This window comes from Perissodus microlepis, chromosome 18 (assembly GCF_051167445.1).
Source record: "Perissodus microlepis isolate ML-2025 ecotype Zambia chromosome 18, ASM5116744v1, whole genome shotgun sequence".
In the NCBI taxonomy this organism is placed as follows: Eukaryota; Metazoa; Chordata; class Actinopteri; order Cichliformes; family Cichlidae; genus Perissodus; species Perissodus microlepis.
This window is the reverse complement of record NC_140478.1, coordinates 6,088,889-6,110,707: the sequence shown is the minus strand read 5'-3', so window position 1 is coordinate 6,110,707 and position 21,819 is coordinate 6,088,889. Positions and strand designations below refer to the sequence as shown.

Genomic DNA, 21,819 nt, shown 5'->3' with positions numbered 1-21,819 from the left:
CACAAACTCCACCCAGAAGCTCCACAAAATGTTTGTGTTTCGCTCCCATTCCTACATTTTTTTGTATCTTCTTCATATATTATTCACCTCACCCGTACTCTCCCTGTCACTCTCACCCACCAAAGGTAAATATGCCATGAGGGACCTGGTGCACCGTTTGCCTGGAGGCAGCAACAACAACAACAGCAGTGGTGGGGGAGGAGGCGGAGGAGGTGGCACCAACAGCAACAGCGGGCTGGTGGGGAAGACCATGTCGGATGACACCATCACGGCTATCTGCTGCGCGCTGCATGAGGTCATCACCAAGAACATGGAGAACACCAAAGCCCTGAGGGACGCTGGCGGCATCGAGAAGCTCATTGGCATCGCCCGCAGCAAGGGAGACAAGTAAGCCGAATGGGAAGACGATGCCATGTTGATGAGGGGGTAAACTAAAAGGATGCGGAGGTGACGATAAAAACGGTAGAAATGATCTAACTAGTCAAGGTTGTGAGGAAGCACCAACACTTTGTATCGTCTTATACTTTTTTATACGCTGATCACATTTTAAATCACAAGATGCGAACAGGTGGACTGATCAAAAGGATAAGAAAGGAGTAGGAATATAGATGTGTATTGGTGTGAAGGGGCTCAGAGCTGAGACAGGAGAGAAGGTTTACAGAGGCTGTGTGATTGTTTTTCTTAGTGCTGTGAGTCACCAGTCAAAGCAACAGAAAATAAGATCCAGCTAAAGTTTGGCCAGTCTGTACCCTGTGCGCTCCCTGCATAGTCTGTTTACCCACACACCTACATTGTTTTTATTGGACAGTCTATAAAGAGAGAGAACACAGAGGCGCAGAGCAAGGAGTATAATTTTAACTTGTTTAACTTGCTACAACGAAACATATTTACCGTCCACATCTTACAGTGCTTGCAGCTTGTGCTGTAGTAACTACTTGGCTCTATGTGAGACTTTTGTTTGTTATATTACAGTACTGTGCACTAAAGCAATACACATTATTTAATTTAAAGGTATTCATTCTATTTAAAGGATTTAAAGGTAGCATCTATGAAACTGAAGATCCAGCCGTGGAAGTTTCCCATTGCTACAAATCCTCGGATTTGCCAGACTTGTCAAGATTACGTTTAGCTGCTGCCTTTTTGAGGTTTCTCACGAAATGTCGTGTACAATGCTCAAAAGCTGTCTGCTATGTTGGAAATTATAGAAACAGGAAAACCAGGGAAAAACCATTTAGCAGTGGTTGCTGGAAGCTGCTGGCTGTCGCCGAGTCGTAGCTGAATCATTCAGGATTGCTTCATCCAGACTACGATGACCTGGATGACTGAGAACCTTCATCCAGCTCTAACTATAATCTTTATCAAATAGGAAACTGTTACGCCTGATCTTAAAAGTAGAGAGGGCGTCTGTCTCTGAAATGCAAACTGGGAGCTGGTTCTACAGAAGAGGGGCCTGAAAGCTGAAGGTTCTACCTCTGGTTCTACTTCCTAAAAGTAGAATTGAAGGCTTTTTAAGGAACTGTTGTTAGATATCTTAAGCTGGGTATCATCTGCATAGAAACAAATGTATGCTATGCCTGCTAATAATAATTGCCTAAGGGAATGTAAATAGAAATGGTCCCAGCACAGAACCCTGTGGAACTCACCAGATGATCAGTTGGCTATTTTACAACGACTCTTTCAAGAATTGTTGAAAAGAAGGTTGGAGATATGCATGCCCATTGATAAAGATGGATCATATTTATGATTGAAACATTAATAAATGGTAGGACGTATTTGAGCAGTCTAGTAGAAATGGGGTTTAATAGTCACGTTGATGGTTATTATTGTAGTTAACCAAGAAAGATTAATTGGAGAGAAATAATTTAAATAAAGTTTAAGTTTTAGAAGTTGCGCTATATGATGATGCATCTGTGGGATAGTGGTGAACAATCGGCTTCTTTAATAACCAAATTGTATTTTAAATGTCACTGAAATGTGTGGCATTCGCTTTGTATATACCATTGCATTTACACAGATTTGTTTGCATTATAGCTATTGTTAGATTTGTTAGCATTAGCAACCTTCATTCCTTGCCACTGGCCTGTGCAGACTGTGTTGCAGAATAGTATACAGCTCTTCATTTTCTCTTTCAAAATGCTAAAGAAGTCTGCTGGTCTGTGTGTCTGCTTTTTGTCTTACTGTCTACAAATACTCGCTAACAAATAGTCAAGCGTTAGCAAAACTTGAAAAAGTGCAACAAGCTTTTTTAAGAATTTGCTTGTTGATGTTCTTGTCTCATTTTCTAAGGCTGAAGCTGTGCGTAGTGGCTATTGGTTGCATAATATCTTAAAATCAGCAATGAATTAAATCTTATTTTTATCTGTCTTGATGCATGCTTAATCATCCAGGTAAGCAAATCCCAAAAGGTTGATTTTGTTCATCTGGACGTAGCGTTTTCAGTGGGAGAAACATTTAATCACTTATCTGCATTTCGGTACATCTTTCGCCATCTCACAATGCTGTGATTGCAGCCATTCCCCAACTCTGTGAATGGTACAGAATTTTCATATTAATGATCAAGAGACTGACCTCCCAGCCCATTGTTCATTCAGTGATTTTTAGTTTCAGTCATTGTGTAAATGTACTGTTTATAAGATTGGGGAAACCTGCAGTCAGCTGAGACTGAAGAAGTCACTTGAATGAGTGACGGAACGTTTCTCCCACTGAAAACGCTACGTCCAGATGAACAGAACCTTTTGGGACTTATTTTTATCAGTTGTTGCCAGCTAAGAGAGGAAGCAGTGCTTAAACATCTAGTCAAATAGTTAGGCACATCCCTAATGCAATTAGATATATGATTTAAAAGCGGTCCCTAGGAAACTAGAAGTTCAAAGAGTGGGAGTTCTCCAAGTTAAAATTCCTAGATGACAGCTACTGACATCTGCTAAGTTGGTTTTAGCAGCAGCTCAGCTGTGTTATGATTAGATTTTGGCACTGAGGAATGACTAAAGTGCAGACAAAGATTACAGATAAAAGTGAGTGAATATGGATATAGATAATATGATGTAGCATAACTTCAGCTGTAATTTTAGCTCACTTTTGTTCTAACTGCACATCGTATACATTTCTAATTTTTGTCATGTAGAAAAAATGTTGCACCTGCTGTGTGCTTTTTCTGTTTTGTCTATGTCTATATCCTAGCATGGCATTCATTTCTCCATGATAGATAACAGGCTAAAACGAATTAGTAGTGTGTTTATTATTAGACTCACATTTAGATAAAATTACAGGTACCAGTTCAGTTGTGTTGTTCCTCAAAGAACATTTTTCCAGTGTTCCCTATTTGCGTTGCTGAAATTACACAGCCCGCAATCTGAGAATCCAAAACAACAACATTATCAAAATGTCTCGAAGAAATAAAGTTTCATTTCCTACGCACTGATAATGCCATATGAGCCAATTAAACCCACAGTCATTAGTCACTTGGGGGAAACAGAATGAAATATTGGCTAATAAATCAATCAGAAAAACAATTATGCAATTTGTCCTACGAACATTTAAGTGGCACATCAGAGAAGATGAAGAAGACGTTTTCCTTGAAGGCTGCATGCGATGCTGATTTACATGCGCGTTTAGTGTCTCCATTTTGTGTCTTTTTCTTTTTTATTCTGAACTGTGGTGTTTTTATAAAACGGCGTCTACCCAAACAGAGCAGAGGACGGTCGAGCTTTACGTTGTGTTTTTTTGTTTTACTCTCTGCTGAATTCCCAGACATAGTCCCAAAGTGGTGAAAGCTGCATCTCAAGTCTTGAACAGCATGTGGCAATACAGAGACCTGCGCAGCCTCTATAAAAAGGTAAAGCCTCTGTACTCTGGGTATATAAATCCAGAATCTGTGCAATTACATGTAAAACCATTGCAAGGTAACTAAACACTGCCTCAAATCTTCTCCTCCTCATTTGCTTTCACTTTGGTCTCCCGCAGGACGGCTATTCCCAGTACCATTTTGTTGGCTCCTCCTCCACGATAGAGAGAGACAGACAGCGACCTTATTCTTCCTCTCGTACGCCCTCCATCTCTCCTGTGCGGACCTCGCCCAACAATCGATCAGGTGAGCCTACACATCCCCCTCTCCCATCTTCCCATTCATCACTCTTTCCACCAGTACAGTACAAACAAGCAGCGCTCCGATATATCTCAACTGTGCTTCAACCTTCACACTACAGTGACCACTGGTAAATTACTCCGCTGTCAAGGAAAATCCTTGCACTAAAAAAGTTTCCCGCCCTTGTGTTAAGTTAAGGTTTGACTAATAATAATGAGCATCTCCAAGGCCTCCGTGTTTCTGGGCTGATGGAGACACTTTGACAGTGATCACGTTGTGTAAGACACACAACCCTTGAAGAGCATTCATCGATACAGTTCATCCCGTGACAATGTAAAATGGGAGTGCCTCATATTTACTTATTTATCTAAGCTATCAATTGTTTATTGAGAAATTATAATGCTCTTAATAACATGCATTTGCATCTCCTCACTGTGCATGTGCTGCCTTAGCTTTCACATTAATGCGACAGCAATTACGTGGGTGGTGGAATTGCAGTTGAAAACATGTGAAGCCCATTTGCTGTTTGCATAGATTGTCTGGGGCAGCTGTCAAAGTGTCCTTTCACAAGATACTAAATTCATCTCATCCATCGGCTTGTAAGTGTGACGGAAGAAGTGCCTAAAGTGCACAGAAGTGTGGATGTGTTTGAGAATATATTAGTGATGTGTTTAGTAGTGGAGTCAAAAACACTCTTAGCTCTTTTTTTCCTTTTTTATGGCCAATGTTGCATAATTAGTGCTGGGAGGTTTGGTTATAATATACATGCATCGCTCAGACACACACATCATACAAATAAAGTACAAAAATGTCACTTTCCACAACTGGAGCACAGTCTTCGTGGACTAGCTGTTACTATAAAAGGCAGCACACCAAAAACACTTGTTGGGAGATCCTGTTTAATGGCTTTAATTAGTGCAGGTGAAGCTGAGCTGCAGCTGCCTGCATCAGACTCAACCTGCCAAAGTGGCCACATGCTTCATACACAGCTTTAAAGCTTATAGTACAATTAGTAAAAAATACCCTTCCTATAGATTAAGCGTGAAATTTGCTATGACTAAAGCAGTTTTTCATATCTGGCTGTAAACATGTTTATATCATCTATAATGTGGCAGTCTATGAGGATTAACTATCATTTGGAGCCAGCCTCAAAGAGCAATTAAAGGAACTGTAGGTCAGCAAGAATCATCACCACAGCCAATATTCACAGCTCTCAATGTCACGTCTGCAACCTCAATTCCTCCATTTCCACTGATTATGATTTTAAAATAACACCCAATGCATTTATGTTGCGCTTTTAGCGTTAAATTGCTCATATAGTCTTTAAATGTCTGCACCAGCGATTTAATGGGAATTAATAGAAACAGTGTCACAAGATTTGACAGAAAGCCAAATCTGTGAAGCTGTTTATGGAGGAGAAAGGCATCACAAAGTCAGTCATTAAGATCTCGTTTAAATTGGTGTTCAGTTATAAAATCTGTTTAATCTCCTTTAACCAGTTGTTTCAATTATCATCCACTGTGTAGATGTGAGTTAGTCCTAGTGGACTGGACATGTTGGACTTTCAAACTTAGTACTTCCCCTCCCACCACAGATGTACACATGGGTCATTTTCCCATTGTATTAATATTCTGGATGCCATTAACAGAGCTGGGCAGACAGTGGCTTAAAAATCTTATTATGTCAAGAAATAAATTAAAGTTTAGAGATACTGTGAGTTTTTGTTTTCAACCGGAAATATATTTTGTATTGGCTGATTCAAAACCACCTTATTACTTTTTTATGTAAAACTGTGAAAGCAGTTCACAAGAAATGCACAATTAGTATATTGCCCTCAAGTCTAATTTGGGCACAGCCTTTACTCACAGCCAGGGACAAAAAATTTTAAATGAAAAATGAGATGATATTTTAGCATTTAATGAGCTTAAATGAACAATACAGGTTTCTTACAGGAGGGGAAATGAAGATAATATGTACCCTTTAAGAAGTTTCTTATATAATGCCCAATTTAATGGCAATCAGTGTAAAAGGTGTCGCAAGATTTCCCAGAAAGCCAAAAGTGGGAACCTGCTGATGGAGACCGTGATCACAAAGTCAGTGAGGTTTATATGATGACCTTGACTGCCAAGTTTCATAGAAATCCACCCTGTAATATATAGAATATAGTCCTATTGTCATTCACAGAGCCAGGCAGCTACAGCTGCCAACTGTGAGCTAATGCATAATTCAAAAATAATTTCAAATGACTTCATGCAAGAGCATTTGAACATTTTTCACGTATTAGCCATCTACTTTTAAAAACAATAGCCAGGGCTGCATTTATGAGCCTTTCAGCTGACAAACCGGCAAAATAGAAATAAGTATGATAAAGACTCATTTCACATCTGTAAAATTTTGCAGGCAGTCACAGATTGTCCACTGAGCCTTTCTTTAATTTCACTCTTCATTTTCAAATGCACATAAAGGAAATAGTTCCTTTGTATTTAAAACCATAGGAATAAATGCATTTCAATAAAAGTCGATGATTGGGTGTTTAGGTGCTGATATTACAATGGATTTGTTGTGCCAATAGAGCAGTGATGAGCATCTAGATCAATACTAAATGGATTATAACAGGCAAAGAAACAGGCACAGTAACACAAACAGGCGTCATAACCAGCAGCTTCTATGTGAGAGGCTGCTGTATGTGATTTGTAGATCAGAGCAAACCATATGGCACCAAATCAATTGCCGACATGGCTTACCAGATCCAACTTATTGTCACCGTCACTGATCCCATCATCCCCTTCTCTTTTTTCGGACTGTGGGTGTTTATATTTCTTCTGATACTTCCAGGATGCCTGTTGGGTACAAAAAGGTTTTCAGGTCACCAACAACAAGAGAACTTAATAAGCCAGTGGGAGTCTGAAATGGTGAGAATATATAGGAGGGGCTTGCAGTCAGGCAGCAAGAGGATGAGAAGAAGAAAAGAGAGGATAGACTAAAGCCAACATAGGGAGGAGGGATGACTCAGTATTTACCTCTTTGAATCACAGCCTGGTCAAAAAGCTAAAGATTTGTGGAAAATGGTCCAAACCCACAGAGCCACAGTCAAAGCTGCTCCCAGTACCCCTGTTTTTAACTCATTCCAGAGTGATGGTTAGAGCAAGTAATGCATACAGTGAAGCCACAGACTTCTCTGCTTTCATTGGCAGGTAAATGCAAGAGCTCAGAGTGTTGAACAAGTTCACGTTGCTCTGAAAGGATTCGACTGTGTTGCAAACACTTGTCCTCCCTTTTGTAGTTTCTTCCTGATCTGTATTGATAATGTGTTGACTGATCTAATGTTAAACATACGTGTGTGTGTGTGTGTGTGTGTGTGTGTGTGTGTGTGTGTGTGTGTGTGTGTGTGTGTGTGTGTGTGTGTGTGTGTGTGTGTGTGTGTGTGTGTAGCGAGTGCTCCTGCGTCCCCCAGGGAGATGATGGCGTTGAAGGAGAGAAAGGCAGACTACGAGTCAACTGGCAATGCCAGTTACCATAGCAGCAAGGGCGAGCACACATCCCGGAAAGACGCCATGGCGGGTAGGAATTCCAAACTGCACATTTGTCACAAACACACATAAAGCTGTTTCCAGCAGAGGTGATGGTTTTAGTATAAAGGAGCGTGCGTTTAGAGATATGAAAGGAATCGTTTCATGGGAAACTATTTATTTTTATCCCGAGAGAGATCATGGCAGTGAAAAGATTAAAACCACTTTCATTTTTGTAGTTTAGCTTTGCCCAAAGATAAATCCACCTCTCAGTGCTTATTACATCACACTTGTTATGTCTTTTTTGTTCAGTAGGTTGTTGTTATTGTGTTAAAGCTGACATTGTGCAAAAACATCACAGGTGACTCAAAATACATTTAATCAAGATGTAGCTAGTTAGTGTGAGAGTCTTAGAGATGCTGGTTAGTTAGTTAGCTGGTTAGCTAACAGACTGCTAGCAGCAGCTTCAAATTTCTCTATAAAAATTGTCTGGAAAAACAGACACCAATAAATTAGACTAAATCTTTCCATTTTAAGCCACTCCAACCATAAACCTTCTTATATGCAGGGGTGCACATAAGTAGTCCGCAGGTGCGCATTCGCTGTCAAAATAAAAGACGCACACCAGATAAGAAGTTGCAACGCGCGCTTGCGTACATAAGATTTTCTGGAGGAGGACAGACATTTGTTTAGAACTCTTAAAGATGTCGAAGAAGCTCCTTTAAGCAATTACTTTGGTGTTCCTCCACCTCCAAAGAAATGTCAGAAGGAGTCCGAACCACAAAAGAAGCGCGTATTCTCGGAAAAGTGGTTGCAGGAGGTGAGCTGGCTTCAAACAAATGATGAACGCACAGAGATGTGGTGCAGAATATGCCGTGAAAATCCCACTCTAGTGGACAAAAACACTGCCTTTTATATGGACGCAAACGCGCGTTGCAACTTCTTATCTGGTGTGCGTCTTTTATTTTGACAGCGAATGCACACCTGCGGACCACTTATGTGCACCCCTGATTATATGCATAGGCTGTATATAAAAGATGGATGTAGCCACAGTGACATGACCAACTGGTCAGTGAAGTCCCTTTATGAGTCCTCAAGCTAGTATTTCTACCTGTGCTATGTTAGTGCTTTGAAATTGGATGTGTCAGGTGAAGGGTGGCTTTGACTGAGAAACCTAGAGACGCTGCAGACTCACATGAGCAGCCACTTATCAATGAATCTTTTTATGACTACCCAACTAGCATCTGAGACCACTGACCTCTGCTGTCTGCTCACTTTGCACACCTGAAAGCTGTGTCTGTGTTTTCTCTCTGGTCCATTGAGCTAAGTCAGTTCTGGCCTCTGGCCTCTAACACCAATCTTCCCATTGGAAGGCCTTAGGCTGTTGCACCATCATATCTTATAAGGAACTTTTCATTATCAGCAGCGTTTTTCTTCCAACATCACCATCAGCACAGAGCTTTAATCTTGTTGTCAACATCCTGGGTTTTAGCGAGGGTTTCATTGTTGTATGCGGTCTATCCTTGGAGAGAGTTCACACCAAGAGCAGTTGTTACATGGGAAACAAAAAAATCCAAGCTCTCCTTAATCACCATTCATCATCCTCTTCATTAATGTTAATGCAGCAGGTGTCCAGCTGATTCTACTGACAGCCTACTCCCATTTGATTACTTTAATTATAAAAACTGAGTAAACGATTTAGAGCATGAACTCATCCTCACTGTGTCTGCAGGTCAAATCTCCGGTGGGTCTTCAACACTACACAGAGGAGCGTATGTGTCCCCAACTGATGACCTGAAGTATAATCAGGTATGACAAGTCCCTTTCTTTAGGAAACACATTCCATAATCAGGTTTCATGTACATGCTAAAGGTGACTTGTTACCTCTAGCTGACACACCAGCATTAAAGGGGACATAAAACGCTGCACATATAAAGGCCAATTTACATCATGGAGCCCTGCTCTCAAAAACTAACATAGGTTTAACACTGTGCGGCTTAACGTTTTTAGAACATGTTTAGCGTAATCATCACTGGGTTGGTTGGCTGGTTGCGGCTAATAGACTTACATTAGTTTATGTTAGCAAACTAGTGACACAATTGATAACTCAGTGGAAAACAAGGGCACTGAAGCTAAAAAGCAATATAAGGGGGTCACTTTGAACTGCCCCTATCTGCAAAAATGAGTTTTATGTTGAAAAAGCAAGGATATACCGTCCACTGTCACTCTGTCTCTTTAGCAGTAAGTGTTTGTTGCTGTTGTTTCTCGTTGTTTGGCCAGCTGCACTGAAACTGAAAAATAATGTAAGGCTTTTATGAATGAAGACAGTGTGGAGGACTTTTTTTCCACTGAGTTATTGTTACTATTTAGACTTACATTTGTTTATGCTATCTCTTATCACCAACCAACCACCCTACCCAGTGAAATCACGTACTGTACTGGCACAAGATGGCACAGCGGTAAATCTATGTCATTTTTTGGGAGCAGGGCTTCATAGTGTAAATTAGCCATTATACATGTCCACTATAAACTCAGAAAGTTCCTTCCTTCATGAAATGAATTACTAACACTACAAGAAGCAGGTGTGAATAAAAATAAGATGTAAAGAGTAAAGTGTAAAGAGAGAGGAAAAAATAAAAACACCAAAGACAGGTTAGTGATTATATTTGAACTCAATAGTTTAAGATGCCCCGAGTTCACTGAGGAAACGTTTGAAAACCCACAACACTCAGCATCTGATAGACTAGAAAGCATTAATATTTCCATGCTGCGCTGCCAGCTTTATTCAATTCTTTATGACTCATCTCACCTTTAAGAGGAAGATCTGCTGTATAGTTCTAGGTGAATAGGAAATATCACAGTGAAACTGAATCGTATAGGCTTTAATAGTGATACTATAAAGACACTATGAAGTCCTAAAAGGTCACTGTAAACCTATAAAGAATGCTGTTTAAGCACTATGGCAATACACCCGTGAATTCCAGTTATTCTCACAGTCTAGTCTTTGGTTGGATGGTGTTGCCGGTAAAAGCTAATCGCTACCCATCACCCACTTTGATGAAGCAATGTCAGAACCCAGTTTTATTGAGGTTTTGCAGACATGTGACCACTAACCATGTGATGCTACCTTATTTGGACATGGCATTGACAATAATAGTCACAACGTAGAATCAAGTGAACAGGGTCCCAGTCGAACGCTTAAAGACGGATGCATGACCATCTGTCAACTACCTGTTGCTATGGAAAAAAAGCTCCTTGTGGTTGGTTTGGTCACAAGCATATTGTTGCGGTGGTAGTTTGAATAGAAGTGATGGACTTGTGTATAAATACTGGCCAGCTGCTCTCTGAGCTGGAGTGAAACTGTAAAAAGTGCAACACAAATTGGAAATTTTCCTTCAAAGTTAAAGTTCCAACTTTTGAAATGTGAGCCCTAAGGCACAGCTTTTAACTTGAAGGTGAACATCTCCATTTCCTGTTTGTGTCACACCTTTTCAGATTTTACTGCCACTCATCTAGTAGTTAGTAGTAGACATCTGCTAGCAACCAAAGCAATCGCTTGGAGGCTTTGTATTGTATCGCATCCAATATGGTGGACGACTCTATAGCAATGTGCAGTGTCACATGAGAAACCTCATGGTTCCCAGTACTCCCCTCACTCTCACTTGGTGACTTGGACCAATCATGAGTGGTCATTTGTAATGATTGTGCTCTCCTTCTTTCTAGGTATCTTCTCAAGGCTTGCCATCAGAACCCTACCCCCCTTTCCAAAATCCTCCTCCACCTGACAGCAGCAACTACGAGGATCAGGCCTGCTACGAGAACCAGGTTCATGCTGGAGGGCGTCCCCCGCAGGGTGACCTTAACATGCACCTGCAGGGCCTCAAGTCCACCGGCAACTATGTAGACTTCTACTCAGCCTCACGGCCCTACAGCGAGCTCAACTACGAGACCAGCCACTACCCAGCCTCACCAGATTCCTGGGTGTAAGGGGAGATGAGGGAGGAGGAGGAGAGTACGGATAAAAGAAAACCCGGAAGTGAAGGGGGGGTGGCTTAAAGGTGGAGTGAAAGAAGATGAAAGGACAGGTTCCCTTCCTCCCTCCCCATCCTCCCCATCCTCCCCTGTAGTTCCTGAGTAGCATCATAGATAGCAGGATGATGAAGGGGGAGGATGGAGCGCATGAAAGGAGACGCGGGCAGAAAGCTTGATAGACATTTCACTCCTTTCTGGGACATCTCTGAGAGGAAGGAGAGGACCAGAAGCAAATGGAGGAGTGGCCAAGCATGTGCATGCACACCACCAACCAAACTGACTGACACATTTTCTTTCTGTGTTTCGTTTGTGATCAACAAGTGGTAGAGAAGGTTCACCAGATAGAAAGAGCGCCCGCTTCTTGTAGGCCTCTGGATACAGAATGTCAATTGGAGACTAACCCGGAGAGAGAGAAGAGAGTCGGGACATGAAAGGGAAGCGGGAGAGCAAAAGTTGGCAAACGGTTTTGCGATGAAGAAGGACGATGAAAGATAAACGTGGATTGGTGGACTTGAGGATGAGATGTTTTGCAGCGAGTCAGAGATACCCCAAGAGGAATCTGTAAATATGTGGTATAGCATCCATGGGTTTTAGTAAAGTGAAGCACAAGAACTGTAGGACACATAGGACGTCTGTCACACAAAACTTTTCTTTCTGTCTGTGGCTTCAGCGTGACGTATTCTCTGGGCAAGAAAGACTTTTGGTCATTTGTAACACTTTTTTTTGTGTTTCTACTTTTTTAATTCTGATTGTATAGTATTTGATGTACACTGTACATTTACGGAGATGCATTGCGTACTGTACATTGCACTATTTTCTGTGTCATGTCAGGCCTTTTGCCACTGGTTCCGACTCACCTCCTCACCAAGTACGCCCCCTTACCCAAACACATACAGACTTTCAGAACTCATATCATGGATGTCGCTAATGTGAAACACTGGATATGAATTGCAAGGTCACGGTGCTCCTTTCCACTGCCCTACAGTTAGTACAGCTGCCAGAACTGCTAAAGAAAGGTTGTTTTTTGGGCTTTTTTAGGCTAGCGTTACATCTTCTCCACACCATTCCCCTGCTTTTACCCCCCTCCTTTGAGTGACCTGTGTTCATCGTGTATATAACCGTGCCAAACGAGGGATACTTCCCCTCAGCTGAAAGGGGAGTGTTGACGGTGCATTCAAGGGTCCAAGTTGAGCTGAAGGTTTTCAGCTGAACATCCTCGCCGTTCTAACGATGCCACTTTGTAAATGCTTTGGTTTTTCTAAACTGTGTTTTACTGGGATGAAAACCGTCGAACTGCACCGAAACTCCCGAGTAAAATCGTAACAAGAAAAAAAAAAAAGAAGAAGAAGAGAAAAAGGAAAATCGCGGAGGGACTGTGGAGCCTCACTTCCTCCAGAGCTGTACAAAATTAGTTGATTTCTGTGTTGTAAATTAATTCATGTTTGAAGTACAAAAAAAGAAAAAACTTTTCTGAGAGATGGTTGGCAATTCTAACTTCATGGTAGACAACAACTGTTAATAGAGTACGGATATATATTATATAAATATAAATATATACTTTTTATGTGCAGATGTGGATGTCACTTATAGCAGCAACATTATGGAAAAAAGACTTGTTAAAAAAATTTAAAAAAAACAGCTACATGTAGGAATTTTGTTCACAGTTAATTTTCTGGTCAGCACACTAAAATTGTCGACTTTGTGTAGTAATGTTGTTGCTATGTGGAGTAGAGTAGACCAGGGCCCAGGGATCCATGTCGTCACTGAGGCAGTCTAGCAAAGGTGCTACATCCGTGAGAAGTATTTCCGACACGTCTGTATTCTGTCTGTGCACAAGATGTTTTCAGACTCCATCCATCGTGCTGCACTGATAAAACCATCGGAGTGTGTCACCAGTGCACCTCTGCTTTTTAGAGGATTTGGTCTCAGATACCAAAACATGCACCCGTCAATGCATGCCCATTTTGTTGTCAAACTGAAATATATTTTTTCTTTTCTTTCTTCTGTTTTTTTCTGTAAGTGAAGAAGGCTAAATTGTAAAAGGTGACACCAGACCCTGGTTCTCCCTACTCACTGCTGTTTAGAAGTCCTAGAGGTCATCTTCCAATGCTTGATAAAGCCACTCGTAATGCAGCAGCCCGCCGCCCCACCACCACAAACACACACTGGATGGAAAGCAGACGTGCTGTATTTTTGTTAGTAAGCATCTGGAAACTGACAACGTTATGTATGTCCTTGTGATCCTTAGGCAGAGAAAACTTACTATGAGACCTGTATGGAGATATAACGTCGGTGACCTTTTTGTTGCTAGACCAAACGTGTTTTAAAAAGAGAAATTGTGAATCTTTCTATTGCCTCAAACAGACTGCAACTGCTCCAAAAAATATAAATGAACCATCAAAGAACCTCTGATTCTGAGAGTTTGTTTGTTCTGGTGTCAAAAACAAAGCTGTTTACGACTGAAGTAGTACTCCTGGTGCAAAATTGAGGAATCTTTTCTCCAATTCTATTCAGTTTTATTCATATTACAGGTAAAGACTGTGATATAAAGAGAAAAAGCCAGCTATCAGATGACCCCCCTGTGAACAAGCACTCGGTGGCAGTGGGAAGGAAAAAAACCCTTTTAACAGGAAGAAGCCTCCAGCAGAACCAGGCTCAGGGAGGGGCGGCCATCTGCCACGACTGGTCGAAATAAAGGCTTGTAATTGAATGAGCTGCACAGATTAACCTGCAGAAAAACGAGAACAGGAAGTGACACAATACCACAGTGATCCAATAGCACGCTATGCTATTCTCCCATGTTTGTCTTCCTCATTATATTATTCTAACTTTTTACCACATACTCTCCAACCTTTTGAAATGTAGGCTTGATTGCATGAGGCACTCTGACAGAGCTGGCAATGTACCATCACCAGCAGCAGCTGTGGCACCACATCAGTGGAAAAAAGGTATTCTGTGTTTTTTCCAGTGTGCTGTGTCTGCAGAACAGCTTAGGTTTTATTGTTTGGCATCCCACTTTCCAGGGAGTTTTACCCACCCTTCTTTTAGTACAGGACGGAAATGTGTTTGCTAGAGTCAGACATTGTTCACATCACAGGAAACACATTTCTATAGTTGCTAAGTCAACCAGATGTCCTACTTTGCAGGACTGTAAGGCATTTTTATCCCTTGTCTCCTATCCCTTATACTGAGAGTTCTCCAACACATCTGTTCCTGTGTGGGTCCTCCCAAGGACGTGCGTGTTCAATTAACTGGTGATTCTAAATTGGCCATACTTATTGATTTGAGAGTGTGTTTGTCTGCCTCGAGCTGTGGTTTGACTGGTGACCTGACCAGTGTGTACCCCACCTGTCACCCTGTGTCAGCTGGGATAGGCCCCAGCTCACTGTGAATAAGCAGTTAGGAAAGCAGATGAGTGATTGGCTGAAATTTAAAAAAGAGAGAGAACAGACGTGAGTCTCCCAAGAAATGTGTGAGTCAAAGTGAAATGTGTCACTCTGTGGATGCATTCCCCCTTAAATAATGCCACAAAGAGCAGGATCTTTAACATTTAACAAGGATTACACAAGTATACAAAAGTTATTGCACAACACCATAAATGCTTATGTGCATTCACATATGATATTTGTGTCCTTCATAGTTTGTTTTTGTTCTCCACTTATGAAAAGATCCTAACTTAGACTCTTGTCCCATGCTCAAACTCTTTCAACCACATTAAGCTCCAAGGAAGGACTATTTTTACATATTTCCTGGTCCTGGGACAGTGCACACTCATGGTTAGTTGCCAGAAAGCATTCTTATGTGAAACTAACAATAGAATACAAGTCATTCAGTGGTCCCTCAGCCCACTGCAGACGGAAGCAAGAAAAGGAATCCAACCATGCTTTGTTAAACACTGACATACAGAGTGCTGCAGGAATGAGTCCTAAAACCCTGAAATAAGTCATTAATGTCCATTTCACTTCCAGGGGTTTGGCTTAGATGCCTAAAATATGGTCTGTGGTTACTTTTTTCCTGCATCATTAAATATACAAGTATCACGCTCATGTGTTGAAGCTTTCACATAATCCGGACATGTTATTGCTTACAAGTCGCTAAATGAGACAACAGAAGTTGTTGGAGACATTTGTGGTTGTCGTCCTAAAATTATTGGGATTTTCAAATCCAATTAGCATTTTTTTTTTTTTTTTGGAGGATGCATTTGAAGATCATAGAGTTTTATTTTAAACAAAGCTTTTATCTCAGTGTTCCACCATCCTAGACAAAATCCCTGAAACCAGAGAGATGCTACCTTCATGTAAAGTCCTGCAGATGCAGGTTTGGTCTGAATCCAGCAGAGCACCTTTGGGGTGACACTGAACAGGAAATTGGCAGCATGACTGTCTGACTGACAAATCTACTGAAGTGATGTGATGTGTCAGTCAGCATGGAGCCAGATCTCACTCACAGGAAGGTTTTCAGCATTTTGTGGAAGCTGGGAATAAAAACTGCCCTGTGAGTAAAGGGGGCGGGGTCTAACTAGCAGCAGTTTGCTGCCTCTAATAAACTAGATGAGTGCACATGTTGTATTAAAGATACCACAAATAGAAACTGGGAGAATTAACCAGTGTGGTATAGCACATTGTAGAGACTATTAACATAAATGCTGCTCATCATTTAGGCACGGGACAAAAGGTGGCTGTAGCCTTTGCTATTTACCTTTAATTCTTCCATTTTTACTTAGATAAGATCAACACATGTTGATGTGACGTAATCAATGGAGTTTTCCAGTGGTCTGTGTGTGTGTGCGTGTGTCTGTGTGTGTCTGTGTGTCTGTGTGCAGGTCCATCCATGCAATGACTTCATTTTGGCCTGTAAAGGGTCATGAGTGCTCTCTGGTGGTCATTAGAGAAACTGCACCACAGGTCAGGGTGGCGGCCATTTTAGTCTCCGAGGCCTGTTCTGCATGACTTTCTGCAGATGGATCGCCACACCACAGACACGCACAGCATCTTTGAGAGCTGTGTGTGGGGGGAGAGTGTGGCTACACTGTCGGAGTACAGAGCAAAGTCAGAGAGAAGCTCAAGAAATAAAAAGTGGACGTCCTGTAAGTTTTTCACCGACTCTGGATGCTGATCAAAGAGCTTCTGTATCACGCAAACAGTTTCTTTCTGTGGTCGGAGTATATGATCAAGTGTGGGAATCCGACCAAGTCTAATAATTTCATGCTAGTAGCACCAAATAAAAGAAATAATAATAATATTGCAAAAGTGCTGCTGTGATATCAAAGACTTTTTAAAAAATTGAAATAAGTAGCATCAAAGACTGTATATAAAAGATGGATCTAACCCTGTGATGTCACATATTTAATGCTGTAAAGCTAGCTATTTTACCACAGAAGGCTATGGAGATGCCCTCACCTTTGAAGCCAGGGTTTAAAGAGCTTTTCAGTTTCCAGCCACACGGGTCGTTTGCTAGGTAGCTACTTAGCTTCACACACAAAGTCAGTATTTCAGTTGATTTGTGTGTGTTCAATAACAAACAACTGAGAGAAGGATACAGTTAGAGCCTTCGCTGTCCTAAAACTGGCATTACAATTCACAAACAAGGCCTTGAATATGGCTTAAATGTTCTGGTTGAATATGGTGTGTTAGATAAACAAAAGGAAATCTTGTTACACACGCGCAATAGCAAACCAAGGTAGAAAAAGTGTTATCATTCAAGGAAAAGTTGCAGAATCTCCATCAGACCTGTTAGATTTGCTTTTACTTGTCCTCTGAATCTATACTTTGTCCAAGAGGCTCATGTTGCCGCTTCTAAATAACTCTCAAGTGTTGTTTCAGGTCCCTGTCAAAATGATGTATCCTCAAAGCAAAATCATTGGTTTTCGTTATGACTTCCAACTTTTGGCAGAGACTAAAAAGGTCCATGGAGAGAGGCTTTAACAGCCTCCGGTACTGTTCAGTATTGTGGCTCAGTCCTTCCTTCAACATGCCAGGCACATTTTTTTAAGTGCTCTGCTCATTCATCCCTTTGGTGTTTCATGTTTTACTGGCTCCAATTTACATCCTTACTCAAGTAACCTGGATTAAATATTAAAGGGATATTTAGCAGAGTTTGTCCTGCCCCGCAGCAGTACATGACAATAATAAATCTGCTCTGCATGGCTCACTGCCAGACTTAAACATATAGTTTATTTATTAAATTTTTTGGCTGCAAGGACCTGTGCATTTTCAAGATCAACCACTGAAAGGCATAAATCAAAGTCCACTTTACAAGATGTCTTGGTCAGTGTGATTCGACCTTCTCTGTACAGAACGTAGGTTCACAGAGTGTCCTCAGATTCTCTTGCCAGGAGTAGAAAATATATGAGTCCTCACCTTAAAGACTTGGTGGCTGCTTTCCTCAAACACAGAAAACGGAACACAGGGTTTCCTTTTTAAAATATAAAATGTTTTCACATTTACATGTTTTAGCAAAAACTCTTAAAAACCAACACATCATGCAACGATCTAAAGAAACAAAGTCATTCCCATCTATCAGTCTGGAAACGGTTACAAAGCATTTCTAAGGCTTTGGGACTCCAGTGAACCACGGCGAGAACCATCCTTGTGCCGTTATATCTGGCATAAAACTAACACAGCATTTCATAACAAGAACATCATACCAAGAGTCAAACACGGCGGTGCTAGTGTGATGGAGGTGCTTTGCCGATTCAGGACCTGGACAACTTGCTCTAACTAACAGAACCATGAATTCTGCTCTCTACCAGGAGATCCTGAAGGTAAATGTCTGACCATCAGTTTGTACTCTGAAGTTCAAACACACTGAGGTTATGAAGCAGGACAAAGATCCAAAGTACAGAAGCAACTCCAGCCCTAAATCAAAGAAAGAAACAGTAGGAACTTTTTAGAGTGACATAATCAAAGTTCCAATTTGATTGGATAAAAATTCCTCCAAAGGAAAAAAAAAACCCTAATCAGAAAAGGGGAAAATACTTTTTCACAAGACTGTGTATAAATAAAGATGAAACATTAAGGGACCTTTATGTTACAGTTACACAGGTTAGAGACCATGGCGCAGCGATTATTGTTGCAACCATTTAGAAGGATCCATCCAGAGGTAGATCCGATCACTACAACTTTTTGCAATTGGTTGCTGAGAGCGAAAAAAGCATTCAATTGAATCTTTCCTAGTCACAAGGTTTCCAATTATCACTCTAGTGCAGAGGTTCCCAAAGTGTGGGAACCGCGCCGCGGTATGAAAAAAAGAAAAAAGAACGCTTGGACACTGCTAGCATAATGGACAGGTTTTTGACGGGGCTCCCACACAAACGCAAAGCAGGACATGAAGCATCATCAAATATGTTTCCAAACCAACTTCCTTCCAAGCCAAAGGCTAGAAAATATGGTGAAGCATATCTTCCCTTTGGTTTCACCTGCACAACTGCCAAGGTAGGTCTCCCCTGCAGAATTGGTTTTCCCTGCATCAGGAGCACGCGCTGGGCTCTCCAAATCACGGACGAACAGTCCGCGAAGATTTTTCAGGGGGGCCTAGCAAAAAAAGCTTGGGAACCACTGCTCTAGTGTGACTGAGGCTATAACCACAACACTGAGGAAATCTGGTGGTCTTGTGGCTCTATCTACCCTGATAGGAATATTCTCTTCCAGGATAACAATACTGCATCAACAAAGGTTTGCTAAAATAATTCACATCATTTTCAGTCACCTGATCACAACCCAGCTCTGCCCTCCACCATCATCAAAGCAGCAAAAGAGGAAATATCTTTTGAAAGAGTGTTGTTCCATCTCTCCAGTAGACTTTGAGACTCGAGGAATCCATAACAAGGCACACTGAAGCGCCTGACTAGGATATTTATAGTTGGCTTTTCCTTTAACCCTGTGACATAATCTAATTGCAATGCTAGGAAATCAACACATACAATAATTCTGGCATACACTAATAACTACTCATATTTGAATATTTCTAGGGTAGGGTTAGGGAAACTACAAACAGTGGCACCTCAGACCTTTAATGTACATTTGTTGCAATTCTTAGTGGTTTCCACTAGAGGGCAAATAAGGTCACATCCATCCATCGCTTCTGCTCATCCTTTTCAGGGTTGCAGAGGGCACTGGAGCCTATCCCAGCTGTCTTAGGGCAAGAGGTGGGCTACACCCTGGACAGATCGCCAGTTTGTTGCAGGGTAACACATAGACATAGACAACCATTCGTGCTCACATTCACTCCCACATTCACAACTATGAGCAATTTAGAGTTTCCAATTAACCTAACCCCACTAACTGCATGTCTTTGGACTGTGGGAGGAAGCCAGAGTTCCCGGACAGAATCCGTGCAAACACGGGGAGAACATGCAAACTCCACACAGAAATAAGGCTGCTTTTTATACATAGAGTGTCCTAATTCCACTATAATACCATATCTGATCTTTTTTTCCTTCAGACTTTTCTTTATAGTTACACAACACATATATTCGTATTATATATAAGCACATGTAAATCTTTTTTTTGTATTATGACCATTCTGGAGCAAAATTAGCCAAAATATTGAAGCATCGCACTGGAAGAGCTAAGGATGGCTTTCACACCATCACCAGTACTCACAGAGCACTGGATCTATACAGTACCTGACAGTAAACACGTCCTCAACATTAGCCAAAAATTGAAGTTGCCCTTTCTGACATGTTCTCAATAATGGATAATCTGGTTTAGATGGCCAATAGATGATGCAGGAGGCAGCAGGAATGATTTGCACACAGTGAATCCTCTCTACATTTGCCTGCACATGGGCGCAGTCGGACATCACGCAGACCTTAAAGTATGGAGCTGGCAAGTTTAAAATGTTTTAATGTTTAATGTTCAGAACAATTGGGACACGTGCTTCATCTCATGCACAGGGTTCGAGACGACAGTGTATGTTTCTCATGGTGTTTTTTTGTGAAGTCAACAAGTCACAGTCTAGCACTAAGCTGTTTATTTTTGGCGCTGCCTTTCAAATTCTCCACAAAGCCCTCACAAAGCCTGCGTGAGCTGGCTTCTCAGCTCAGCTATCAAGTACTGCTCGTAAGCTCTCCACTTCCATGAAAATTCCTGCTGTACTATGTATTGATGTAAAATGGCTTGCTGGCTTCCTCCTGAATGTTCAGCTGTCCTTGTCTGCAGCTATCATCTGTGACAGCCAGTCACCAATCATCATTTGGCCGCGTCTGAGCTCTTCTCTCCATCCTGTTAAAATCCCTCCAACTGGCTGTCACCTTCCTGCTCTTTAAAGCCCCATTCCCGCCCTCTTGGTATTCCTCTCCAATAAATGTGTATGTCAGTTTCCAATACGTTGTGCCCTTTCTCCAAGGCTTTTACCCTTTTTTCTTCTAAGGTAAATAGGACCCATGGACTGTAAAAGATGGACACAGCTTCCAAAACTGAAAAATCAATGGGGAACTTTGTTTTAATTTAAAAAAAAAAAATTGTGTTACATTTAGAGTAAATAGATGATAAAAAAGGGTCTGACAGACCTAACCGAGTTCTTCAGTTTAAGGAAGCAGCTGGCATAAAGTAATCTATGACCGCAAAACACCCTGTCCTGGTAAGATTAGAGTCTCAGTTTTGATCCCCTTGAGTAGAATATGATGTCCAAATGTTCTGTTTGATAAGTTGCTGTCATGTGAGCATACAGGGTCTCTCGGTTCTCAGCCAGAATCACCCCTCGCTCATCGGTCAAAATACCAAGATGAAATATGAGACATGAGGCTTCAAAACAGACCCTTGCTAACCTATAGTGTCTCTATGATTTCTGTATGTCTGCATTCCTCTCTTACACCTCTCATCCTGTTGCTGTTCTTTGTCTCCATCCAAACCATTCTGTCCTGTGATATAATCTCACTTCTGTCTTATCTTACAACTTTCAGTGTGCTTAATCCTCTAAATATGATGTTATCTACACCATCCCCAGCTTTAACCGAGCACTAACCCTAGAAAATCAGAATGTGCCATTTTTGGTAGTAATATATTGCTTGTAATTCCCAAGTGAAAAAAGTCTATATTGGCTTTCTCCAAAATACAGAGTTAGGGTAGATTTAGGGTTCCTACATATGATGGCTTAGACCTTAGAAGGTCAACCATTAACAATGGCTGGTGTGTTAAACCTGGATTGTTTCCAAGCAACAAGGTCAGCAGTGTGTGGTTTTCGCCTATAGGT

The 21,819-nt window shown here is 41.3% G+C and overlaps 1 protein-coding gene across 10 annotated transcripts in view; it reads left to right on the top strand.

The window, feature by feature from the left end:
• The window catches only part of ctnnd2b (catenin (cadherin-associated protein), delta 2b), a 205,812-nt gene extending 191,782 nt beyond the window's left edge, over positions 1-14,030 (top strand). For 6 of the 10 annotated variants that reach the window (XM_084911793.1, XM_084911791.1, XM_084911796.1 and 3 more), the window contains 6 exons: positions 126-387; positions 3,742-3,835; positions 3,964-4,090; positions 7,517-7,645; positions 9,326-9,402; positions 11,317-14,030. In XM_084911793.1, coding sequence (XP_084767919.1) covers positions 126-387; positions 3,742-3,835; positions 3,964-4,090; positions 7,517-7,645; positions 9,326-9,402; positions 11,317-11,580 — 953 coding nt within the window. In that variant the 3' untranslated portion in view covers positions 11,581-14,030. The remainder of the gene's footprint in view (positions 1-125; positions 388-3,741; positions 3,836-3,963; positions 4,091-7,516; positions 7,646-9,325; positions 9,403-11,316) is intronic. The other 4 variants (XM_084911800.1, XM_084911795.1, XM_084911797.1 and 1 more) reach the window with 1 other exon arrangement.
• The last annotated feature ends 7,789 nt before the right edge of the window (positions 14,031-21,819 follow it).